General features: G+C 45.5%; 1 protein-coding gene across 1 annotated transcript in view; it reads left to right on the top strand.

Moving 5' to 3' along the window:
- LOC142258912 (uncharacterized) overlaps nt 1–15,732 on the top strand; it is a 71,749-nt gene extending 56,017 nt beyond the window's left edge. Inside the window, exon 4 of the mRNA XM_075331472.1 lies at nt 13,721–15,732. Within this exon, the coding sequence (XP_075187587.1) occupies nt 13,721–14,644 (924 nt within the window). The 3' untranslated portion in view covers nt 14,645–15,732. The remainder of the gene's footprint in view (nt 1–13,720) is intronic.
- Nucleotides 15,733–21,965: the final 6,233 nt, after the last annotated feature.

The raw sequence follows: 21,965 nt of genomic DNA on the forward strand, positions 1-21,965 counted from the left end.
TGGGTGCCGCTGCCACTCGGGGGAACTCGTCCAAGTATCTGTTTCCGCTGGTATTGCTTAGTGGTCCGGAGCCTACCTCCATGCACAATTTTGTAGATTTTCCTAAGTGACCCTTCGGCCTAAAGCTGTCGGGGTCCCGCTCCCCATAATGTTATAGTGGAGCTGTGCTCTCGATGGCTGACACTAGGGATTTCTGTAGGCCGCATAAGCTGGAAAGCCCTATCCCCCTCGTTGTGGTGGTGCCTTCAATCTCTGAGCTCTTAGGGAAAGTTTATTAAGAGACTATCCTCCACAGGTGAATTATCAGGTTGTGTGAAGCTACTCCCTGATCTAGGGTCCTGTACCCCGCCGTGCTCGGTACCGGTCCGGTTACTGGATTTTCCGGTGCCGATCGTTCTCCAAAACTAAGTCAGTACACCCTTCTCCAATACCTTGCGACCGGGTCTCCCACTCCTCTGGTCCCAGACCACCGTCTGCGACCCAACCAAGGTCACACAGGGAGCTACAACTCCCTCAGCTCTTTACTCTCTGAGGGCTACTACTCGACTGACTTCCTCCCTCCCACCAGTCTGTCTGACCCTCGGCGGGTGGCCCTTTTCCAGCTAGACCACCCACTGGTGTGCCTGACAGGGTGTGGTGTGAGGTGTGGTTAGGATTTGAGTGCTGATGGAAGCAATACCAGTGTGTAGGAACCCAGAACCATGGAGGGTGAGTTCTGCACCATAAGAGAAAGGGGTGCAGTTCCATGTGACACGCTGATAGAGTCAGGGGCGTCACACAACAAACACAAAATTTTGAAATCATATACTGTATTACAGTGCTGGCCAAAAGTATTGGCACCCCTGCAATTCTGTCAGATAATACTCAGTTTCTTCTTGAAAATGATTGCAATCACAAATTCTTTGGTATTATTATCTTCATTTCTTTTGCTTGCAATGAAAAAACACAAAAGAGAATGAAACAAAAATCAAATCATTGATCATTTCACACAAAACTCCAAAAATGGGACAGACAAAAGTATTGGCACCCTTAGCCTAATACTTGGTTGCACAACCTTTAGCCAAAATAACTGCGAACAACCGCTTCCGGTAACCATCAATGAGTTTCTTACAATGCTCTGCTGGAATTTTAGACCATTCTTCTTTGGCAAACTGCTCCAGGTCCCTGAGATTTGAAGGTGCCTTCTCCAAACTGCCATTTTGAGATCTCTCCACAGGTGTTCTATGGGGTTCAGGTCTGGACTCATTGCTGGCCACTTTAGTAGTCTCCAGTGCTTTCTCTCAAACCATTTTCATGTGCTTTTTGAAGTGTGTTTTGGGTCATTGTCCTGCTGGAAGACCCATGACCTCTGAGGGAGACCCAGCTTTTTCACACTGGGCCCTACATTATGCTGCAAAATTTGTTGGTAGTCTTCAGACTTCATAATGCCATGCACACGGTCAAGCAGTCCAGTGCCAGAGGCAGCAAAGCAACCCCAAAACATCAGGGATCCTCCGCCATGTTTGACTGTAGGGACCGTGTTCTTTTCTTTGAATGCCTCTTTTTTTTTCCCCTGTAAACTCTATGTTGATGGCTTTTCCCAAAAAGCTCTACTTTTGTCTCATCTGACCAGAGAACATTCTTCCAAAACGTTTTAGGCTTTCTCAGGTAAGTTTTGGCAAACTCCAGCCTGGTTTTTTTGTCTCGGGGTAAGAAGCACCGTAGACACAGGAACTTTCAGGTCTTTGGAGATGGACTTGTAGCCTTGAGATTGCTCATGCTTCCTCACAATTTAGATTCTCAAGTCCTCAGACAGTTCTTTGGTCTTCTTTCTTTTCTTTTTCTCCATGCTCAATGTGGTGCACACTAGGACACATGACAAAGGTTGAGTCAACTTTAATCCATGTCACCTGCTGCAAGTGTGATTTAGTTATTGCCAACACCTGTTAGGTGCCACAGGTAAGTTACAGGGGCTGTTAATTACACAAATTAGAGAAGCATCACATGATTTTTCAAACAGTGCCAATACTTTTGTCCACCCCCTTTTTTATGTTTGGTGTGGAATTATATCCAATTTGGCTTTATGACAATTTTTTTTATTTTTTTTCATTGAAGACAAATTAAATGAAGAATTTGTGATTGCAATCATTGTCAAGAAGAAACTGAGTATTATCTGACAGAATTGCAGGGGTGCCAATACTTTTGGCCAGCACTGTAGACACATAAGGCTTTCATGTGATGTAACATTCGTTACCATAGAAACAAAAAAAGATCACCAAGCCAAAAACTTATCAGCAGCCCCTCAGTTTTTTTTTTACAGGTTTTTATCAACAAAGTGATGTGAACTTTAAAAACACCAGTTACTTATTAAAATGTGGGTGAATTGCCTATTTTGCCCTGTTTGATGCCAGTTCTGATGCCCAGAACCCATTTGGGCCCAGCTGGAGTGACCAGACTTTGATGTGAGACATCACTATATAATGTTGGGGTGATATCGGTCCCCCAATGTCATGTAAGGCTATATGCGCACGCTGCAGTTTTTTCAGCACACAAACTGCAACCAAAACTGCAACTTGTCCCAGAGAGACTGGAAATGTAATAAAACACTTGTAATGATGCTGCGATTCTGTTGCGTTTTTGCGGCATTTTTGTTAATGTGTTTTTTAAAGGAGATATAAAATATGATTGGAATAGGATAATTGATAGAATAGATTGAAAGAAATAACAGAATAGCTCGATAGAGGGATAGCTCGCTTGGATAGCTGTTTTTTAAAATTTTGGGGGTAAAAAACAAATTGGGGTCCCCCCATTTTTCATATCCAGCACAGGAACAGCAGCAGCAGTGGGCTGCACCCTTAGCTGTCTGCTGTACCTTGGCTGGTTATGAAAAAGAGGGGATCCCACGCTTTTTTTTTTTTTTTTAATAAATCAAATAATTTAAAAAAGACGTGGGGTCCCCCAAGTTTTCTGAAATCCGCCAAGGTACAGCAGACAACTGAGGCCTGATATTATTAGGGTGAGAAGGGCCATCATTATTTGTCTCTTTCTATCCTAACAATAGCAGCCCACAGCCGCCTCAGGAGTGGCACATCCATAAGATGCTCCAATTCTTTCACTGGACGCGGCTCTTCCCATTGCCCTAGTGTGGTGGCAATCAGGGTAATAAGGAGTTAATGGCAGCCCACAGCTGCCACTGAGCCCTAGATTAGTGATGGTAGAAGTCTATGAGACACACTCATCAGTAATTTTTAAGTGAAAGTAAATAAACACAGACACCCAAAAAATCCTTTATTTGAAATAAAAGAAAATAAAGCCCCCATGTTTAAAAAAAAAAAACAAGAAAGAAACAAATCCAAATAAGAAACCAACCTCAGCCCCAAATAAGAAACTGGACCAATAAGAAACCAACTTCAGTATCAAGTTTTTTATTCCTGATGTTGAGCGATACTGGTGGGAAGATAAAGGAAATGTCTATTATTACCACATATATACCCTGCCCCCCGCAGTGACTGACAGCCGCTCAGCATTAGAACCTGCTGTCAGTCAGTGCCGAGAGCGCGCATACAACCACTGATCACTGTATACTGAGCAATGACTAAAACCTCATCGGGGCCATCCCTATGACTGAAAGCCGGACACTGTTATATTATATGTTTATGATCACATGTAAATATTTCTTACCTATTTTGTAACACTTATTATTTTGTATATATGACAGGTTTTATCTGGTCGGGCCTAATAACAGATTTGGATTGACAGTGGTATTTTCCTATATTTCACACATTGCGGGGCGGGGGGTTAGTTTCGTATTTAAGCATTTTTATTTTCATCTTCCTTCCCTTGTAACTGGGGCTGATATAATGACTCCACAGTGACCATATCCTCTGTGTATGGGGGAGAAGGCACCGTCAGCTCTTACTACCCTATTTCCTTGAAACCCTGAAAATAAGCCTTAGTAGGATATTTAGGGCTTTTTTGAGAATACTTAAAATATAAGCCCTACTCCAAAAATAATCCCCAGTTAAAGTTCCATAGTGAAGTGTCCAAGCAGCTAAAACGTTTAAGAATATAGCAGGACTCGTCATCAAAGAAAGCAGACGCCCCCAAAAGATAGCGGACACCCTCAAAAGAAAGCAGACGTCCCCCCCCCAAAAAAAATCGCACTTACTAGACCCCAAACAATTACAATTGGTAAGTACCAATGGTAGATGGGCTCTCACACAGAGATCTGTGTCGCTGTCAGGTCCCTCGCTGTTCCAGCTGCATTGCACCGCAGAGCTGTGTATACAGTGACAGAAGGCAGAGGCAATAATAAACCGTCTTTGCCTTTTGTAGAGATGGACGGATTTCCTCTCCGTTGCTACGTTTGTGTATAGATGCACTGCTATGTAATGACATTGTAGAGTAGGCGTCCGATGGCCCGGACGTGTAAAGTCTACGAGCTCCAAAACCAGTTTAGAATATCTAAACTTTTTTATTTACATAATTTTTCTAGTTTAGGAGTGAAATATAATGTGGGCACATTTTGTAATTGGGTTAATTTTCACTATTTTGCTGCCTTCATACAAGAAATGGGTGGTAAATTGTGCATGTCAGCGAGTGCACAGATCCGTACGCCATGTGTGGTCCCTCTTCTTCTATTAGAAACAAGAATACATCGAATCCTAATTCCATTGCCCTGTTCTTAACCGACAAACTGGGAATTTTTTTATTTTTGCTCTTTCATATTTCCTCCCAGCCACCACAGCCGCAACCATCAGCCCAGAGCCTAGGGCTCCCAGCCCACCGGAATGGGCACAGTTTCTGTCCCAGTCCATGGAAAAACTGTCACAGAACCTGGTGCTGGCTATGCAATGTCGTCCTCCACACCCTTCTGGGCCCCTGGACGGAACGCAGCCTGAGGATACCCCTATTGAGGGGCCTTCTGAGGTAATCCGGGCCCATGCTTCACCGGTTGCAGGGATCAGAAAAAGAGCACACGGCCGGGTGTCTCCAGCACTCTCTCATGGCCCCCATGGCTCTCCCTCGGGAGCACACAGGGCAGGCTCTCCCACACGCTCCACGGCTTCTGAAGAGCCGGAGGAGGGAGAATGCTGTTTGTACCAGGATGATTCCTTGGTTTCACCCTCCCCAGATGATCAAACTGCAATAGACTCCCTTATAGCAGCAATCAACCAAACTCTGCATGTGGAGGATGCCCCATCCACTACCACTGACCATGCGGTCTCCTTTAAGAGGGCAAGGAAACCTCAAAAAGTTTTTCGCTAAACACCCAGAGTTTCAGGATATCCTCACAAAGCAAAGGGAGAAGCCTGACAGGCGCTTCGGTAACCGTAAACTCATGGAGTCCCGGTACCATTTTGCCTCACCTGCCCCTAAGGGCTGGGCCGATCCGCCCTCGGTCGACCCCCCTGGTCTCCCGCCTTGCCACAAAGACGCTCCTGTCTTTACCCGATGGTTCCTCCATCAGGGACCTGACAGACAGACAGGTAGAGCACCTCGCCCGCTCTGCCTTTGAAGCTGCGGGTTCCTCCCTCTCGCCCTCCTTTGCCTCTGTGTGGGTCGCAAAGGCGATCTCGGTCTGGGCAGAATCCCTTTACATTTCGCTTGAGGAATCCCAGTTCCCTCATACCTTCACAGAGGTAACAGCTCAAATTGCCGCTGCGGTGGAGTACCTCATGCAGGCCTCCATTGACGCTGCTACCTGCGCAGCTTTTGCCGCCTCAAATACCATAGCCATCCGTAGAGCTCTCTGGCTCCGACAATGGCGAGCGGACTCTGTCTCCAAGAAGTCTCTCATGGGCCTTCCCTTTTTTCCAGACCGATTGTTTGGCGAACGTCTGGACAAGCTCATTTCTGACGCCACGGGAGGAAAGAGTACCTCCCTCCCCCACCTGAAGTCCAGGACGACCTTCACCAGACGTCCACAGTCCTCGTTCCGCTCCTTTCGGAACTCATTTGGTTGGTCGACATCCCGCTCTGCCCCCGCCACTAGCCGCGGACTACGCAGGGACCGACCTTCTCAGCTCTCCCCGAAACCCACTTCGTCATGGCAGCCTAGACCGAAACAGTCCAGGACTAGGGAGACTCGTCCACGACGATTTCCCCCCTCATGACTCCTTCGGCGTCCCGGAAGACACATTCATTGTAGGAGGTCGACTGCGGCTCTTTCAACAAATTTGGGCTGCCGCCTCAGATGACAAATGGGTGCAAGACCTTGTGTCTTCCGGTTACCACATAGAATTTCGGACCTGACCCCCGAGTCGGTTCTTTCTCTCAAACCCCCCAAAGACTCGAAAACGACGCGAGGCTTTTTTCTCAGCAATCCACTCGCTCCAAACAGCAGGAGTGATAATACCTGTCCCGGACGACGAGAAGTTCAGGGTTTTTTTTATTCCAACCTCTTTGTGGTCCCCAAAAAGGATGGGTCAGTTCGACCCATCCTGGACCTCAAACACCTGAACAAACATGTGCACGTACGGAGATTCAGAATGGAGTCCCTAAGGTCCATTATTGCATCCATGGTCAAAGGGGAATTCCTCGCTCCATAGATATCAAGGACGCGTACCTGCACATACCCATTGCCCCACATCACCAAAAGTTTCTCCGCTTCGCAGTTCAGGACTCCCATTTTTAATTCGTAGCCCTACCCTTCGGCCTTGCCACCGCACTAAGGGTCTTCACCAAAGTCATGGCGGCTGCCATGAGCGTCCTTCACGCCAGGGGAGTAGTCGTTCTCCCTTACTTGGACGACCTCCTCATCAAGGCCCCTTCCTTCCGCGACTGCTCAACCAGTGTACAGATCACCGTGGACACCCTATCCCGCTTAGGGTGGCTACTGAATCTAGACAAATCATCCCCAGTCCCATCACGATCCATCACCTTCCTGGGCATGTCCCTGGACACCAGTCGGGGCTTGATCTATCTCCCTCAGGACAAGGCGATCGCTCTTCGACAAGCGGTACGCTGCCTTCTATGTCCTCCGTCTCGCTCCATTCGATTCAGTATGAAGGTGCTCGGCAGGATGGTGGCGGCTATGGAGGCAGTACCCTTTGCTCAACTGCACCTCCGCCCACTGCAACTAGCCCTTTGTTCCGCTCACCGAGGAGCGGCGAGCGTCCGGAGGTGGACCCACTGGACCGTGCACCGGACTCCCCTGAGCAGGCGACCAGCAGCGAACCCCTATACAGGGACTGTGCGGCGCCTCCCCAGAAGGCCTAAATGCACGGCAGCCAGGAACCGGTAGTAGGAGTCTCTGTAGGGCCAGGTGTAGCAAGGTTGTGACGTCCACAGCCGGCAGGACACGGAAACTGCACCGGAGATGTTCACAGTAGGTGATGTCCACAGCAGGTACGGCACGGATAATGTCCACGGCAGGTAGGGCACGGTGACGTCCACTGTCGGTATGAGCGGTGACGTCCACAGCAGGTACGGCACAGATAATGTCCACGGTAGGTAGGGCACGGTGACGTCCACTGTCGGTATGAGCGGTGACGTCCACAGCCGGAATGGTACGGATGGCACTACGGTGAGACAAGGGATTAGAACCAGGTATCAATGCACAGAAAACAGATAACAGCACAAGGGGTCTGGACACTGGCAAGGCTCTAATGGAAGCGTTGCTCGGGCGCCTGCTGCTGGGGGAGGTGAACCTAAATACCCATTAGGTAACAGGTGACCTCTGAGGTCACTTCCAGAAAACGGGGCATACCGCTTTAAGAAAGGGGGCGTGGCCTCGCGCGCAGCCTAGAGTCACTTACTGCAGCTCTGTGTAAGGAAGGGAGACAGGAAGAGGCTGCAGCATGCCTAGTAGCAGGACGTACATCAGGACCGGGAGCAGGAGCAGCGCCTGCTGCCATGGGACCGGTAAGAGGAAGGCCGTCACTGCCTGAGGCTATGACTGGGAGTGCAAGTGGGAGCCATGCTGGGACTGGGCACATGTGAGGGAGCGCGCCCCCCACGGGGTCTGGTGGGACCAGGCGCTACACCCTTCTAGCTGCCTGGGACAAGAGCCCCCTTCTCCCTGGACAAACATCTTCACCTGACGCCTTCAATCAGGTATGCACTCCGCTGGTGGCTTTGGTCCTCATCCCTATCGAAGGGGAGATCTTTTCTCCCAGTGAACTGGCTGGTCCTGACCACGGATGCCAGCCTCCTAGGCTGGGGAGCAGTGTACCGGCACTACACTGCTCAAGGACGTTGGACGCCCCAGGAGTCTTCCCTACCCATAAACATCCTAAAAATATGCACGATCTTCCTCGCGCTCAAGGCGTTCTGCCCTCTGCTAGCGGGTCGTCAGATTCGAGTCCAATCGGACAATGCGACAGCTGTAGCCTATATCAATCAGCTGGGGGGCACCCGCAGCAAAGCGGCTTATCTCGAGGCCCACAAGATCCTCAGCTGGGCCGAATCGACGGGGTCAGTGATATCAGCGGTACACATACCAGGAGTAGAGAACTGGGCAGCAGACTTTCTAAGTCGCCAAGGCCTGGCCGCCGGAGACTGGTCTCTCCACTCAGAAGTGTTCCTACACATCTGCACTCGCTGGTGTACACCAGACGTGGATCTAATGGCCTCAAGGTTGAAAGCAAAGGTACCCGCGTTCATAGCCAGGTCACGCGACCCGCAGTCCATCGGCGCGGATGCTCTAGTCTGCTCCTGGCACCACTTCCGCCTGCCTTACATATTTCCACCTCTACCCCTGCTGCCGCGGGTAATCAGGAAGATCAAGGCAGAGGGAGTCCCGGTGATTCTGATAGCACCGGACTGGCCCAGGCGCGCCTGGTACGCCGAATTAGTACAAATGCTGGCAGACGTACTGCGGCGCCTTCCAGACATCCCAGACTTGCTGACCCAAGGGCCCATTTCCCATCAGAACTCCAGACCCCTGAAGCTGACGGCATGGCCATTGAGACCTGGGTATTAACAAGAGGGGGATTCTCCCCCGTGGTTATCTCCACCAGGATCAGCGCCTGAAAGCCTGCGTCATCCCCCATTTACCACCGTACGTGGAAAATCTTCCTTTCATGGTGCAGGGAAACTAACGTCCAGCCTATGCCTCTGGCCATCCCCAGAATTCTCGACTTTCTGCAGTCTGGCTTACAAGCGGGGTTGGCTCTCAGTTCCCTTAAAGGGCAGGTCTCAGTGCTCTCAATCTTCTACTAATGCCGCCTGGCTCAAAAACCGCAAGTCAAGAATTTTCTCTAGGGCGTTTCCTTTCTAGTTCCCCTGTACAAACGGCCGCTGGACCCATGGGACCTCAATCTCGTTCTGGACGGTCTCCAGAGGTCCCCCTTTGAACCTCTCAAGGAATCCTCCCTTGCTCTTCTGTCCTAGAAGGTAACATTCCTGGTGGCAATTACGTCCATCAGACGGGTTTCGGAGCTGGCAGCACTCTCTTGCTGCGAGCCTTTTCTGATCTTTCACCAGGACAAGGTGGTTCTACGCCCCCTTCCGGATTTTCTTGCAAAGGTTCCTACCCCATTTCATTTGAACGAAGACATTGTTCTGCCTTCCTTTTGTCCACACCCAGTTCATAGGGTGGAAAGGTCTCTGCATTCGTTAGACCCCGTCAGAGCTCTCAGATATTACATATCCAGGACAGCCCCCTTTAGGAAAATGGACTCTTTGTTCGTCATTCCTGAGGGGCCTAAGAAGGGACAGGCAGCTTCAAAGGCAACTCTGGCTCGCTGGATTCGCTCTGCGATCCAGGAAGTCTAACGCTTGCAACTCAAGCCCATTCCTAGTGGGCTGCAGGCTCATTCCATGCGAGCAGTTGGCGCTTCGTGGGCCATTCGGCATCAGGCTTCAGTGGAACAGGTGTGTAAGGCTGCGAACTGGTCTAACCTACATACTTTTCAAAGCATTACAGAGTCCATACCCAGGTTTCAGCTTAGACAAATCTGGGTAGGAAAATTCTGCAAACGGCAGTAGAGCACCTCTCTCAGTAGGCGCTCCAGGCTGTCTGGGACTGGTTCCTCGTCCTTGGGTTGTGTTGTCTTTCTTTTATTTTTCCCACCCATGGACTGCTTCAGTCCCATGGTCCTCTGTCCCCCAATGAGGCGTCAGAGAAAAACGGATTTTTGTGTACTCACCGTAAAATCGTTTTCTCTTAGCCATCATTGGAGGACACAGCACCCACCCTGTTGCCCTGTTGGGCCTTGGTTCTCTCAGTACCTTATTTGGTTATGACTTTTTTCTCATGTTCCTCCGTTGAGATAAGTTCTTACTATTTTTTTTTTTCTCCTACTGCTTGTATACTAAAACTGAGGTTGCCTGACCCGGCCAGGGGGTGTATGCTGCAGAGGAGGAGCTAATGTCTTTTGCATATACTTAGTGTCCTCCTATTGATAGGCAGCATAACACCCATGGTCCTGTGTCCCCCAATGATGGCTAAGAGAAAACGATTTTACGGTGGGTACACAAAAATCCGTTTTTTATTTTTCTGCTCACATTGCCGTATGAAGGATTGTGTTTTTTACCATAAAGATAATGTGTTACTTTTACAGTTGTACTATTTACATAGAACATTTCATGATAAACATTTTTTCCTACCCAAATAATATCTTCCCTTCATTATTATCACTATTATATTATTATTTTTACATATCGGCTCATCTCCTTCCCATTCAGGCCCTTACAATATCGGATCCTCTCAGTGATTTTATTCTGTTTAAGAAAACTTCCTATCCAGGATGGATAAAAACTGGAACAAGATGGCGGAGAGAATATTACACCTCACCCTAGAGATCCTCTTCCGGCTTACTGGAGAGGTGAGAGATTCTGATGACGTCACATTACATCATTCTTATCTATGGGAATAACAGATGGACAGAACTGGAGAGGTGAGGACTCTGGAAATGTCTGTAGTGAGATTTATTACTGTGTCTCTCCATAACCAGGATTACGCAGTAGTGAAGAAGACCTCTAGTGAGCGCTGTCAGGCCCCTGTGTCTGAGGGATGGGGAAGACCCCTGAGCCCAATCACTGGGCCTCCACCTCACCCCCCGATACATGAGGACATCAATGACCAGAAGATCCTAGAACTCACCTATAAGATGATTGAGCTGCTGACTGGAGAGGTGACACTGCTGGGAATGCTGGGACATTATACAGTAACGCTATGAAGGGATCGGGGGTGACGGTATCATTGTATGTGTCAGGTTCCTATAAGGTGTCAGGACGTCACCGTCTATTTCTCCATGGAGGAGTGGGAGTATTTAGAAAGACACAAAGATCTGTACAAGGATGTCATGATGGAGGTTCCCCAGCCCCTCACATCACCAGGTAATAGACAGGACTAAATACACATGGCCTATAATTATCTGTATGTAAGGAATGAATTCAGTCCCTGTATGTGTTTCCTCCAGTTCTATCCAGTAAGAGGACAACACCAGAGAGATGTCCCCGTCCTCTTCTCCCACAGGACTGTAAACAGGAAGACCCCGATGTTCCTCAGGATGTGTTTCCTCCAGCTCTATCCAGTAAGAGATATCTACTCATGTACTTTCTGCACTAATTTTGTGTTTATATTTTTAGGTGTTTTGCTGTTTTTCTTCCGCTGTTTGTTTCTAGTGTCTTCTCTATGTCATTATGAAGACAACTCAAAGACCTGCAGAGGGTTCATGATTACTGTGTTCTCCAGTAAATAAGCTCTACTCCAAAATTAAGCCCTAGTTACAGTCATGGCCAGCTTTGGGAGGAGTCAAATTGAGCAATTTCTCGGGAACCCCACTCTCTTATGGACTCTATCAGTTGTATTCTAAGGTTAATTGTTTAAGAACCTTTGATGAGTTCAAAGTCATGTGACATGATGTAAGCAAAGGTCTTTTAACTTCAGGAGTCTAAAAGAACTGAACAGAAGACTGGCATTAGGGTAGAGTGCGAGGAAACTGGGCAATTTCACAGGTCTCCCATTCTCTTTGGGGCCCCAGTGTTTCTATGCCGATTATAGGACTGCTTAAAGACCTTTTTGACATCACGACCAAAGGTCTCAATTGCAGGAGTTTAAAGCAGAAGAGGAGACAGGCGCGTGTGTGTGTGTGTGTGTGTGTGTGTGTGTGTGTGTTCACACCAGTTTTAACCAGCTTTACCAAAATTGGCAAAGCTTGGCCAGAACAAGGGTGTGATGCCACCTCTTCTCTAATTCGTATCAAACTGCGGCGTTCCCTATGCCAGAAATCTCACTCCCGTCCCTGATGTCATTTTTCAGTGTCCATCGCCGGTGTTGATGAATTGGAGCCCAAATATTTATCTGCACAGATAGCAAGACACTGCTACCTGCTTTGGTTACAAAGCCTAAAGGCCCTGTCACACACACAGATAAATCTGCGGCAGATCCGTGGTTGCAGTGAAATTGTGGACAATCAGTGCCAGGTTTGTGGCTGTGTACAAATGGAACAATATGTCCATGAGTTCACTACAACCACAGATCTGCCAAAGATATATCTGTGTGTGTGACAGGGCCTTAAGGATAGACCATCAACGTCATAGTCCCGGACATCTTCGTTAAATTTCCAGCATCTGTCCTTTAACTATTTTATTTTCGTCTTCGAAAAAAATCTCTTTGAACTTGTCTATGTTGTGGACCAATGTCACAGAGATGTTTGCAGGTTATTTAACTGTCAAGGTGGTGTCAGGATCTGTGGAAACTACACTCTGCCTGCTAACTTCTCTGATGTCTGTGAGCAGCGCAGGGAGACACAGGCATCAAACCACAGACAGGCAGGCTAGCAAGAGTTATTCTCTGCTGGGCTGCTAGTTAGTGTCTTTGATCACATGCTGCAGGAAGCCAGTATCATTCTCTCCCCTTCTGTATATGCTGGTTGGACTATTCCATTAATGCCAGCTATAGTTTACCTATACTGGTCTGGTGAGGTGTTATGATGCAGACTAACGGGTGGTTATTGTACATTATTGCTGTGAACTGTTGTGGTGTTAACCCTTGATGTCCTTTTGTTACTGCGTTCCTGCTCTTGCTTTTCTCCTTAGTCTCTCACTGTTTGTTTCTGTGAGTTTGCAGTGTGCCTAAGTTTTAGTTTTCCCGTCTGTCTTAATCTTTATTTCCATCATACTCCTTCACATTCCTTCCCTGGGAAATCACAGATTAGATCTAGTCAGGAATAGTGAGGTACAGTACAAGGGCATCTCCACCTTCAGGGGTAATCCAGAGATTAGGGACCGCTTAGGGTCTACTAGCATGAGGAACAGTATATGAGCCGACTGTCCTTCGTTATTCTGCAGTCACATTGTCACAATCAGTCAGATTATTTACTGTAGCACATTCCAGAGAACTGGTGCTACTGGAGAGATATCCTGGAGACAGGAATAGGAGGTATGAATTAACGAAAATGTATCTCTTAGATCTCAAAATTGGAAAACAGATTCAGAATGATTTTTTCCCTAATTTAATTTGTGATGTTATGGTATAAAAAAAATAAATGTACTTTCAAGATAATATCATTAAAAACTAGTAACATTGTGTTTATTTTTAGCAGATGACTGTATTGGGAGTTCAGATGGAAATCTAATATCTTCAGAATTTATAACAGATGATGAAAGTATTACACATGATACATATGAAGAGCATGCTGGTATCCCAGATATACTTCCAGTCCTTCCTCAGATGATAGAGCTTTCTGATCTTTTGAAACAAGTCCAAAATTCTGATGTAGCACAGAATTTTAAGCAAAATAAAAGTTACAGAAGGGATGTGGAACAAGAAACCGCTTCTACAAGGGAGAAACCATTTTTATGTTCAAATTGTGGGAAATGTTTTACCAGGAAATCACATCTTGTTAACCATCAAAGATCTCATACAGGGGAGAAGCCATTTTCATGTTCCGAATGTGGGAAATGTTTTATTCAGAAATCAAAACTTGTTGTGCATCAAAGATCTCATACAGGGGAGAAGCCATTTTCATGTTCCGAATGTGGGAAATGTTTTATTCAGAAATCAAAACTTGTTGTGCATCAAAGATCTCATACAGGGGAGAAGCCATTTTCATGTTCAGAATGTGGGAAATGTTTTATTCAGAAATCAGATCTTGTTAGGCATCAAAGATCTCACACAGGGGAGAAGATGTTTTCATGCTCAGAATGTGGTAAATGTTTTACTAGGAAACCAGGTCTTGTTTACCATCAAAAAAATCACACTGGGAAGAAGCAGCTTTCATGTTCAGAATGTGGGAAATCTTTTATCCGGAAATCACACCTTCTTAGACATCACAAAAATCACAAAGGGGAGAAGTCATTTTCATGTTCAGAGTGTGGGAAATGTTTTATTCGGCAATCAGATCTTGTTGTGCATCAAAGATCTCACACCAGGGAGAAGCCATTTTCATGTTCAAAGTGTGAGAAATGTTTTAGTCGGAAATCAGATCTTGTTTGGCATCAAAGATCTCACACAGGGGAGAAGCCATTTTCATGTTCAGAGTGTGGGAAATGTTTTATTCAGAAATCAAAACTTGTTGTGCATCAAAGATCTCATACGGGGGAAAAGCCATTTTCATGTTCAGAATGTGGGAAATGTTTTGTTCAGAAATCAGATCTTGTTAGGCATCAAAGATCTCACACAGGGGAGAAGATGTTTTCATGCTCAGAATGTGGTAAATGTTTTACTAGGAAACCAGGTCTTGTTTACCATCAAAAAAATCACACAAAATAAATCATTTTTATGTTCTGAATGTGGAAAATGTAATTCTCAGAAATCAGATCATGTTAAACATGTGAAGAAGCCGCACAAGGAAGGAACTTTTTTCATGTTGTAAATAATTGAAATGTTTAACTGGTAAATCAAGTCTTGCCCACATCAGAAAACCAACAGGGTGCAGCAGTCATTATTGTTTTCAGAATTTGGCAAATGTTTTTTATCCTTAATCAGGGCCTGTTGTCAGATGAATCACACGGGAGAAGCCATCATGATGTACCATAATTCAAAGGGTTTTATCAAAAAATCGGCTACAATTCCTCAAGTAAGAATTGGTGAGGGAAAGAAACGTTTTCTTTCTTTTTAAACTTATCATATTTTTGGACCATAAGACAAGCCTAGGTTTTGAAGGAGGAAAATAGGGAAAAAATTGAAGCAAAAAATGTGGTCATGCCGCACTGATAGGTGGGATTTGCTGCTGACACTGTTACAGGGGGTGCCATCCTCCAATTTCTAGCACAATGATGACTTTCCCTTTAAATAGTGCTTATCACAAATCTGTGGCTGCTTTTTTTATTTACTAATACAGTGGAGAGCCGCAGATTAGTGAATTTTCTACATATGATCCAGTACCAAAACTTTTGGAATTGTCCCTAATGTCCCCCGAAGGAACTTCCAGGTTGTGAGATCCCACAACCCTCAGCAGTGTGAGCTCTACGAACCCAGAGAGAGCCTTTAGGAACATTTGTAAAATGTTTTGATACTGGATTATATTTAGATAATTAACTAATCTCAGATTGCCCATTGCTTTATTTACTAAAAAGCGCAGCCCCAGATTGGAGATAGGAACTCTTAAATATATCACATTGTATATAATTACATTTCCAAACTTGTTGTTTTGTTAATAAATGCTTGTAAAACATATATTCTTCATGCCTATCTTTATCTATTGTTTTGTTTAGATGTGATGATTTTGCCTCATCTCTGGAGTATATATTTCACACAAAAATAGTGAGGGGTTGTCACATAGGTGTCACGGTCGGCTGACAATCCATTGACAACACGAGTTGTCTGTTTCTGCAGCAGCGGACTCTATGACCCTGGGAACCTGTCAGGTTTTTCCTCTGTTGCCAGCTTCTGACTTTCTTTATAAACCTCACCCTGGGATGCTTTGGGTGTGGTTTATAGTTGTTCCTGGCTGTGGTCTGCAGTGGTTGTCTCCTTTTGTATTTCCAGATATTTCTGTGGTAGCTGCTCCTAAGAAAAGTATAAAAGTGAAATAAAATAATAATTTTATAGTATTCTATGCCACTTCAAGTTATTCAAAAAGGATATAGATAGGGTAAAATAGGGTAAAGACCGAAAGGAAACGTAAAGACCACGTGGGCCCGCTCATTTCATATGCACGCCCATCCTCCCGCCTATCTCTCAGCGCTGAAGCCGTCACTGACAGGTGGGCGGGGTGATGGGCGGGGAGTGCGCGCATAATTAACAGCCGGCCGTGATCACCCCTGGCAACTACAGCCTGGAGTGATCATGTGCGGCTGTATTCACTGCCCCCCGCGCATCATCATCAGCACGGGGAGCAGTGAATAAGTATGGCATACTCACCGGACATTTCCGTGCAGCACCGCGATCTCCTCCAGTCTGCCGGTCAGCTGATCTGTGTAGAAAGCAGTGAGCACAGCGATGATGTCATCGCTGTGCGCCGCTAGTCACGCAGGTCAGCTGACCGGCAGACTGGAGGAGATTGCGTGCTGCACGGAAGTGACCGGCGATGGCTCCACGCTGGTAAGCGGTGCTGCTGCCGCCACAGACTGGAGGACGAGTGATGCTGCACGGAAGTGACCGGTGATGGCTCCACACAGATAAGCGGTGCTGCTGCCGCCACAGACAGGGGGAGGAGCAATGCTGCATGGAGCGAGGAAAGGTGAGTATAAACGTTTATTGTTTTTTGTGTGATACAGGATACATGCCTTATAGGAGCATGGGGTAATATAGCAGCACAGGGCCATATAGGAGCACGGGGCCATATAGGAGCATGGGGTAATATAGCAGGATGAGGGTATATTGCAGCATGGGGCCATATAGCAGGATGGCAGTATATAGCAGGATGAGGGTATATAGCAGGATGAGGGCATATTCCAGGATGAGGGTATATAGCAGGATGGGGGTATATACCAGGATGGCAGTATATAGCAGGATGGGGCATATACCAGGATGGGGTACCTTAGCAGAGAATTTGGGGACATTACCCCCATAATAGTGTCAGCAGCAGATCCTCGTCCCATAACAGTGTCATGATCACATTTTTTGCTTAAAATTTTTTTTTCCTATTTTCCTCCTCTAAAACCAGTGTGCGTCTTATGGTCCGGTGCGTCTTATAGTCCGAAAAATTCGGTAAATGATGTGCATATAAAATATTTGTGGCACAGCTACAAATAAAATAAGTGAACACAAAAGCCCCGGCCTGCGGCTGATGTCTGGAATACACAGTATGATATTACTTATATTTCAATGGTAGCAGGAAATAATTCTTGAATAAAAATATATTAACCCTTTCACCCCCGGGCGGTTTTCCGGGGGTTTTTTTTCCTCTCTTCCGAGAGCCGTAACTTTTTTATTTTTCCATCACTCTTACCATATGAGGGCTTATTTTTTGCGTAACGAGTTGTACTGTTAAATAAAACCATAAGTTTTACCATATAATGTACTGTAAAACAGCAAAAAAAATTTCAAGTGTGGAAAAACTGCAAAAAAAGTGCGATCACACAATAGTTTTGGGGATATTTTATTCACCATGTTCACTATATGGTAAAACTGATGTGTCGCTGTGATGCCTGAGATCGGTGCAACTTTGTAGACACCAAACATATATAGGGTTACTTGTATCTAAGGGGTTAAAAAAATTCACAACTCTGTCTAAAAAAAGTGGTGCACGTTTGTGCCATTTTCTGAAACCCGTAGAGTTCTCATTTTTCTGGATCTATGGCTCAGTGACGGCTTATTTTTTTCCGTCTTGAGCTGACGTTCTTAACGGTACCATTTTTGCACAGATGCTACGTTTTGAACGCCTGTTATTGCATTTTGCGCAAAATTTGCGGCGACCAAAAAACTTAAATTTTGGCGTTTGGAATTTTCTTGCCGTTACGCCGTTTACTGATCAGATTACATGATTTTATATTTTGATAGATCGGGCCTTTCTGAATGCGGTCATACCAAATATGTGTATGTTTATTTTTTTTAACCCTTTACTTTTCAATGCGGTGAATGGGGGGCTGATTTGAACTTTTGTTTTTTTTATTATTTAAAAATTTTTTAAACTTTTTTTTTTTCATTTTACTAGTCCCCCTAGGGGACTATAACGATCAGCAATCTGATCGCTCTACCATATCTGCATATCACAGCTCCACAGCTGAGATCTGCAGAAAAGGAGCTCTCCTGTTACACACCGCAGTCTGCCGGGTGTAAGAGGAAGTGACTCATAATAGCTACAGGTGGCATCACATGACCCTGTGCTACCATGGCAACTACCGTAAGTCACGTGATCATGTCACATGACTTTCGATGGGGGAGGGGTAAGTGATCCTAATTGCGACGCGCATATACATAAGTTGCCAGATTTTGGCAGTGAGATGTAAGGGGTTAATAGTCGCGGGTGGAGCTTGATTTCACTGGCGACTAGCAGGCACACATGTCAGCTGTTGAAATCAGCTGATACGTGTGTGGATCGCCGCAGGGATTAACCTCACACGATCCATGACGTACCCAGTACGTCATGTGTTGTGAAGAGATTAAAAAATCATTTGAATTTTTACAAAAAAACTAACTCAGTGGGTAAAGGGTCGACACAGTTCAACTTCTTTACTACCGGCGCCCACAACACCGCCAGATAGATAGAGAAGATGTGGAAATTCTGTCGTGTTAATTAGGTTCTCTCTACCCAGATATGATAAACTGAAGATTTTCCATTTAACCAGAGTGGATTCTAAATTGTCGATATACAGGTTGATATTAGTATTATATAATCTGGCCGGGAGCCTCGTCACATTCACTCCCAGATATTTTAAAGAGCAGGTAGTCTACTGACAGGGAGAACTCGATGCCCACAATGACCTGGGTGCCTCGTAGAATTATTACCTCTGTTTTATCCCAGTTAATAATATAACCCGATAAGTCACCCATTGCTTCTACGTCTTGTATAAGTGAACCTAGGACTTGATTAGGGTTGGCTATGATCAGTAAGAGGTCATCTGCGAATGCAGCAATTTTTAACTTCCTAGAGTCAGTCTTGAATCCCCTAAAGGTAGGGGTTTGCAACAGATAACATAGTAAAGGGTCAATAGAGAGGTTATATAAAGGAGGTGACAACAGGCACCCCTGTTTGACTCCTCAGAAGATGTCTATTGGTGGTGTGATATAACTATGTACTGTCACACAGGTGATTGCATTTGTGTGTAGGTATTGAATATATTGTCGGAATTTTGGACCGAATCCTCCCCTACCTAAAACTTCATATAAGAAGGATCATGCTACTTTGTCAAAGACCTTTTATCATCCAGACTCACCAGTATTGCAGCCGGTTGCGATGGATCTTGGGTAAGGACAGTAGCCACGACCGCAAATTGTATGTTTACCACACTGCTTCGCCCTTGGGTAAAACTCGTCTGGGCCTCGCAGAGAAGACCCAGCAGTAGGACCTGTAAGTGGCTTGCCAGAATTTTCGCTAACAGTTTATAATTGTGGTTGAGAAGTGAGATAGGGCGGTAAGACTGAGGCAGTTGTAGGTCTTTATTTGGTTTAGGGATAACTATGGTGCGTGAATCAGTGTACCGGTCTATGGGGATCCCTTGGAGGAAAACTACATTTAAAAGATTAGTAAGGATGGATATCAGGTCAGGGGATAAAATCTTATGATATTCAGCGGTATAACCATCAGGGCCTGGAAATCTGCCATTAGATGCGCCTGCTATGGCTTGTCTTACTTTATCCTTTGTTATCCTTCAGTCTAGCATCTCCTGTTGCTCACTAGTCAGGGAAACATCTGTCTTTTTATAGTAATGCTTCAAAGAACCAGCTGCAAACAATGACATATCACCCTGGCTTTAACATATAAATCCCTTAATTCCCAGCTCACCAGATAAGGAACTTGTGACCATTATCTATTATAAATAAGACTTTGTTTGGTCTTCAATAAATCTTTTGTCTTCTGCCCTATTGCCCAGACAGGAGAAGCCTAGATAAAGTCTGGACAATAACTAACGCTCCCCCTCTTCACACATCAGCAGATATAGAATCATGAGTACAGAGAACTACAATTACTGATAATATCCAGCTATTAATATGAGATTAAAATTTCCTAGAACACGACTTATAATGAACACAGACTATTGAAAATTAATATGAGATTAATATTTTCATAACAACCTCATGTTGTGAGCCCTTGACAGAATCCAAGACCATGGTTCCCAATGGTGCAGTTATGAACTCTTTTGGGAGAGTCCTTTTGAGGGGGTCCAGTCACACCCCTGTCCTGGGTCTGGGCTCTTCTCCCTACACCACGGTCTGCTAAACTTTCTTGTGCTCCACATTGGGCTTTGCCAGTATCCCAGCGTGCTCCATGTGTTGAGCTTCCTAGGCCTCTATAAAACCTATCAAGACATAAACCTGTGCCTTGGTAGTAATGGCCACGTCTCACTAAGCGACATTGCTGCTGAGTCGCGGGTTTTGTGACGCAACAGCGATCTTGCTAGCGATGTCGCTGTGTGTGACATCCAGCAACGACCTGGCCCCTGCTGTGAGGTCGCCGGTCGTTGCTGAATGTTCTGGACCATTTTTTTGGTTGTTACTCTGCCGCTGTGAAGCACACATCGCTGTGTTTGACAGCGAGAGAGCAACGATCTGAATGTGCAAGGAGCAGGGAGCCGGCTTCTGCAGACGCTGTTTACCAAGGTAACACATCGGGTAACCAAGCAAAGGCTTTGCTTGGTTACTCGATATTTCCCTTGGTTACCAGCGTCCGCAGCTTCTAGAAGCTGGCTCCCTACTCCCTGCACATGTAGCCAAGGTACACATCGGGTAACTATTAGCAAAGCGCTTTGCTTAGTAACCCGATGTGTACTATGGTTACGAAGCACAGCGTCATTACACGGGTCGCTGGTGGCTGATCTCTGATCGCTGTGGAGATCTGCCTGATTGACAGCTCACCAGCGACCATGTAGCGTCGCTCCAGCGATCCCTGTCAGGTCAGATCACTGGTGGGATCGCTGGAGCATCGCTAAGTGTGACGGTACCTTAAGACTTTTACTTTGTATGTGCACACTACACCAATTCTCATTATGCAGTGTGATATGTATATGCACCAATACTCGTTATGCAGTGTGATATGTATATATATATACACAATACTCGATATGCAGTGTGATATGTATATGCACCAATACTCGTTATGCAGTGTGTATGTATATACATTAATACTCATTATGCAGTGTGATATGTATACGGTATAAATGTCGCATGTGTTAGATATACTTTGTATTGATTTTGTCATGTATAATGAATCTGCTGATATGAGTGTATGTTACGGCTGATATGTTGTACATTAATGTATCATTTCTGCAAATTTAAAGAACTATGTCACACCGTGATGTGAGTCACAGTTTATGAAATCCTGGCCAAAACATCAATCTGTTTAACACTATAAGAGATGTCAACAAATTTGCCCGACTTTTAACAGTAAAAAGGCATTTTTTCTGAAAATAAATCTGATATTGCATCTTGTGGAAAATGTATAGCCAATGACTTTATGGATTTGCAATATAATGCACAATGTGCCCTCCTGAACCTCCAGCATCTTCAGGGTGAGAACCATAATAATCTGTCTGATGAGGACATCACAGCTAATTTTGGGAATCCTTTAGACTATCCATTGGAATCAAGAGTTCCGCTCTTCATTTATTCCAGCAATTAGTTGAAAAAGATCTTAAAGAACTGTCTGATGATACTAACGTACTCCCTTATACAATGCAAATCTATGTAAATATTTATACACAGCTATCAAAGAAATAAAGAATAGAAATGTCACCAGACGATCAGATGCGGCTGGAGTTGTGGTGGTTCTGGATGCCATGTTATATCGGGATCAGGTACAATCTATGAATAATCACAGAACGTATAGGACAGTCACGGCGAACCTTTTACAGGCCGAGTGTCCAAACTGTAGCCCTAAACCCAATTTTTTTTCCGAAGTGCCAACCAATCCTATCATGTAAATAATTGATTTTAATCTTACCTTTGCAGTCTTCTCTTCAGCAGGGGGCATCACGCTCATGCATGCTTA

This window comes from Anomaloglossus baeobatrachus (assembly GCF_048569485.1).
Source record: "Anomaloglossus baeobatrachus isolate aAnoBae1 chromosome 5 unlocalized genomic scaffold, aAnoBae1.hap1 SUPER_5_unloc_17, whole genome shotgun sequence".
Classification (NCBI taxonomy): domain Eukaryota; kingdom Metazoa; phylum Chordata; class Amphibia; order Anura; family Aromobatidae; genus Anomaloglossus; species Anomaloglossus baeobatrachus.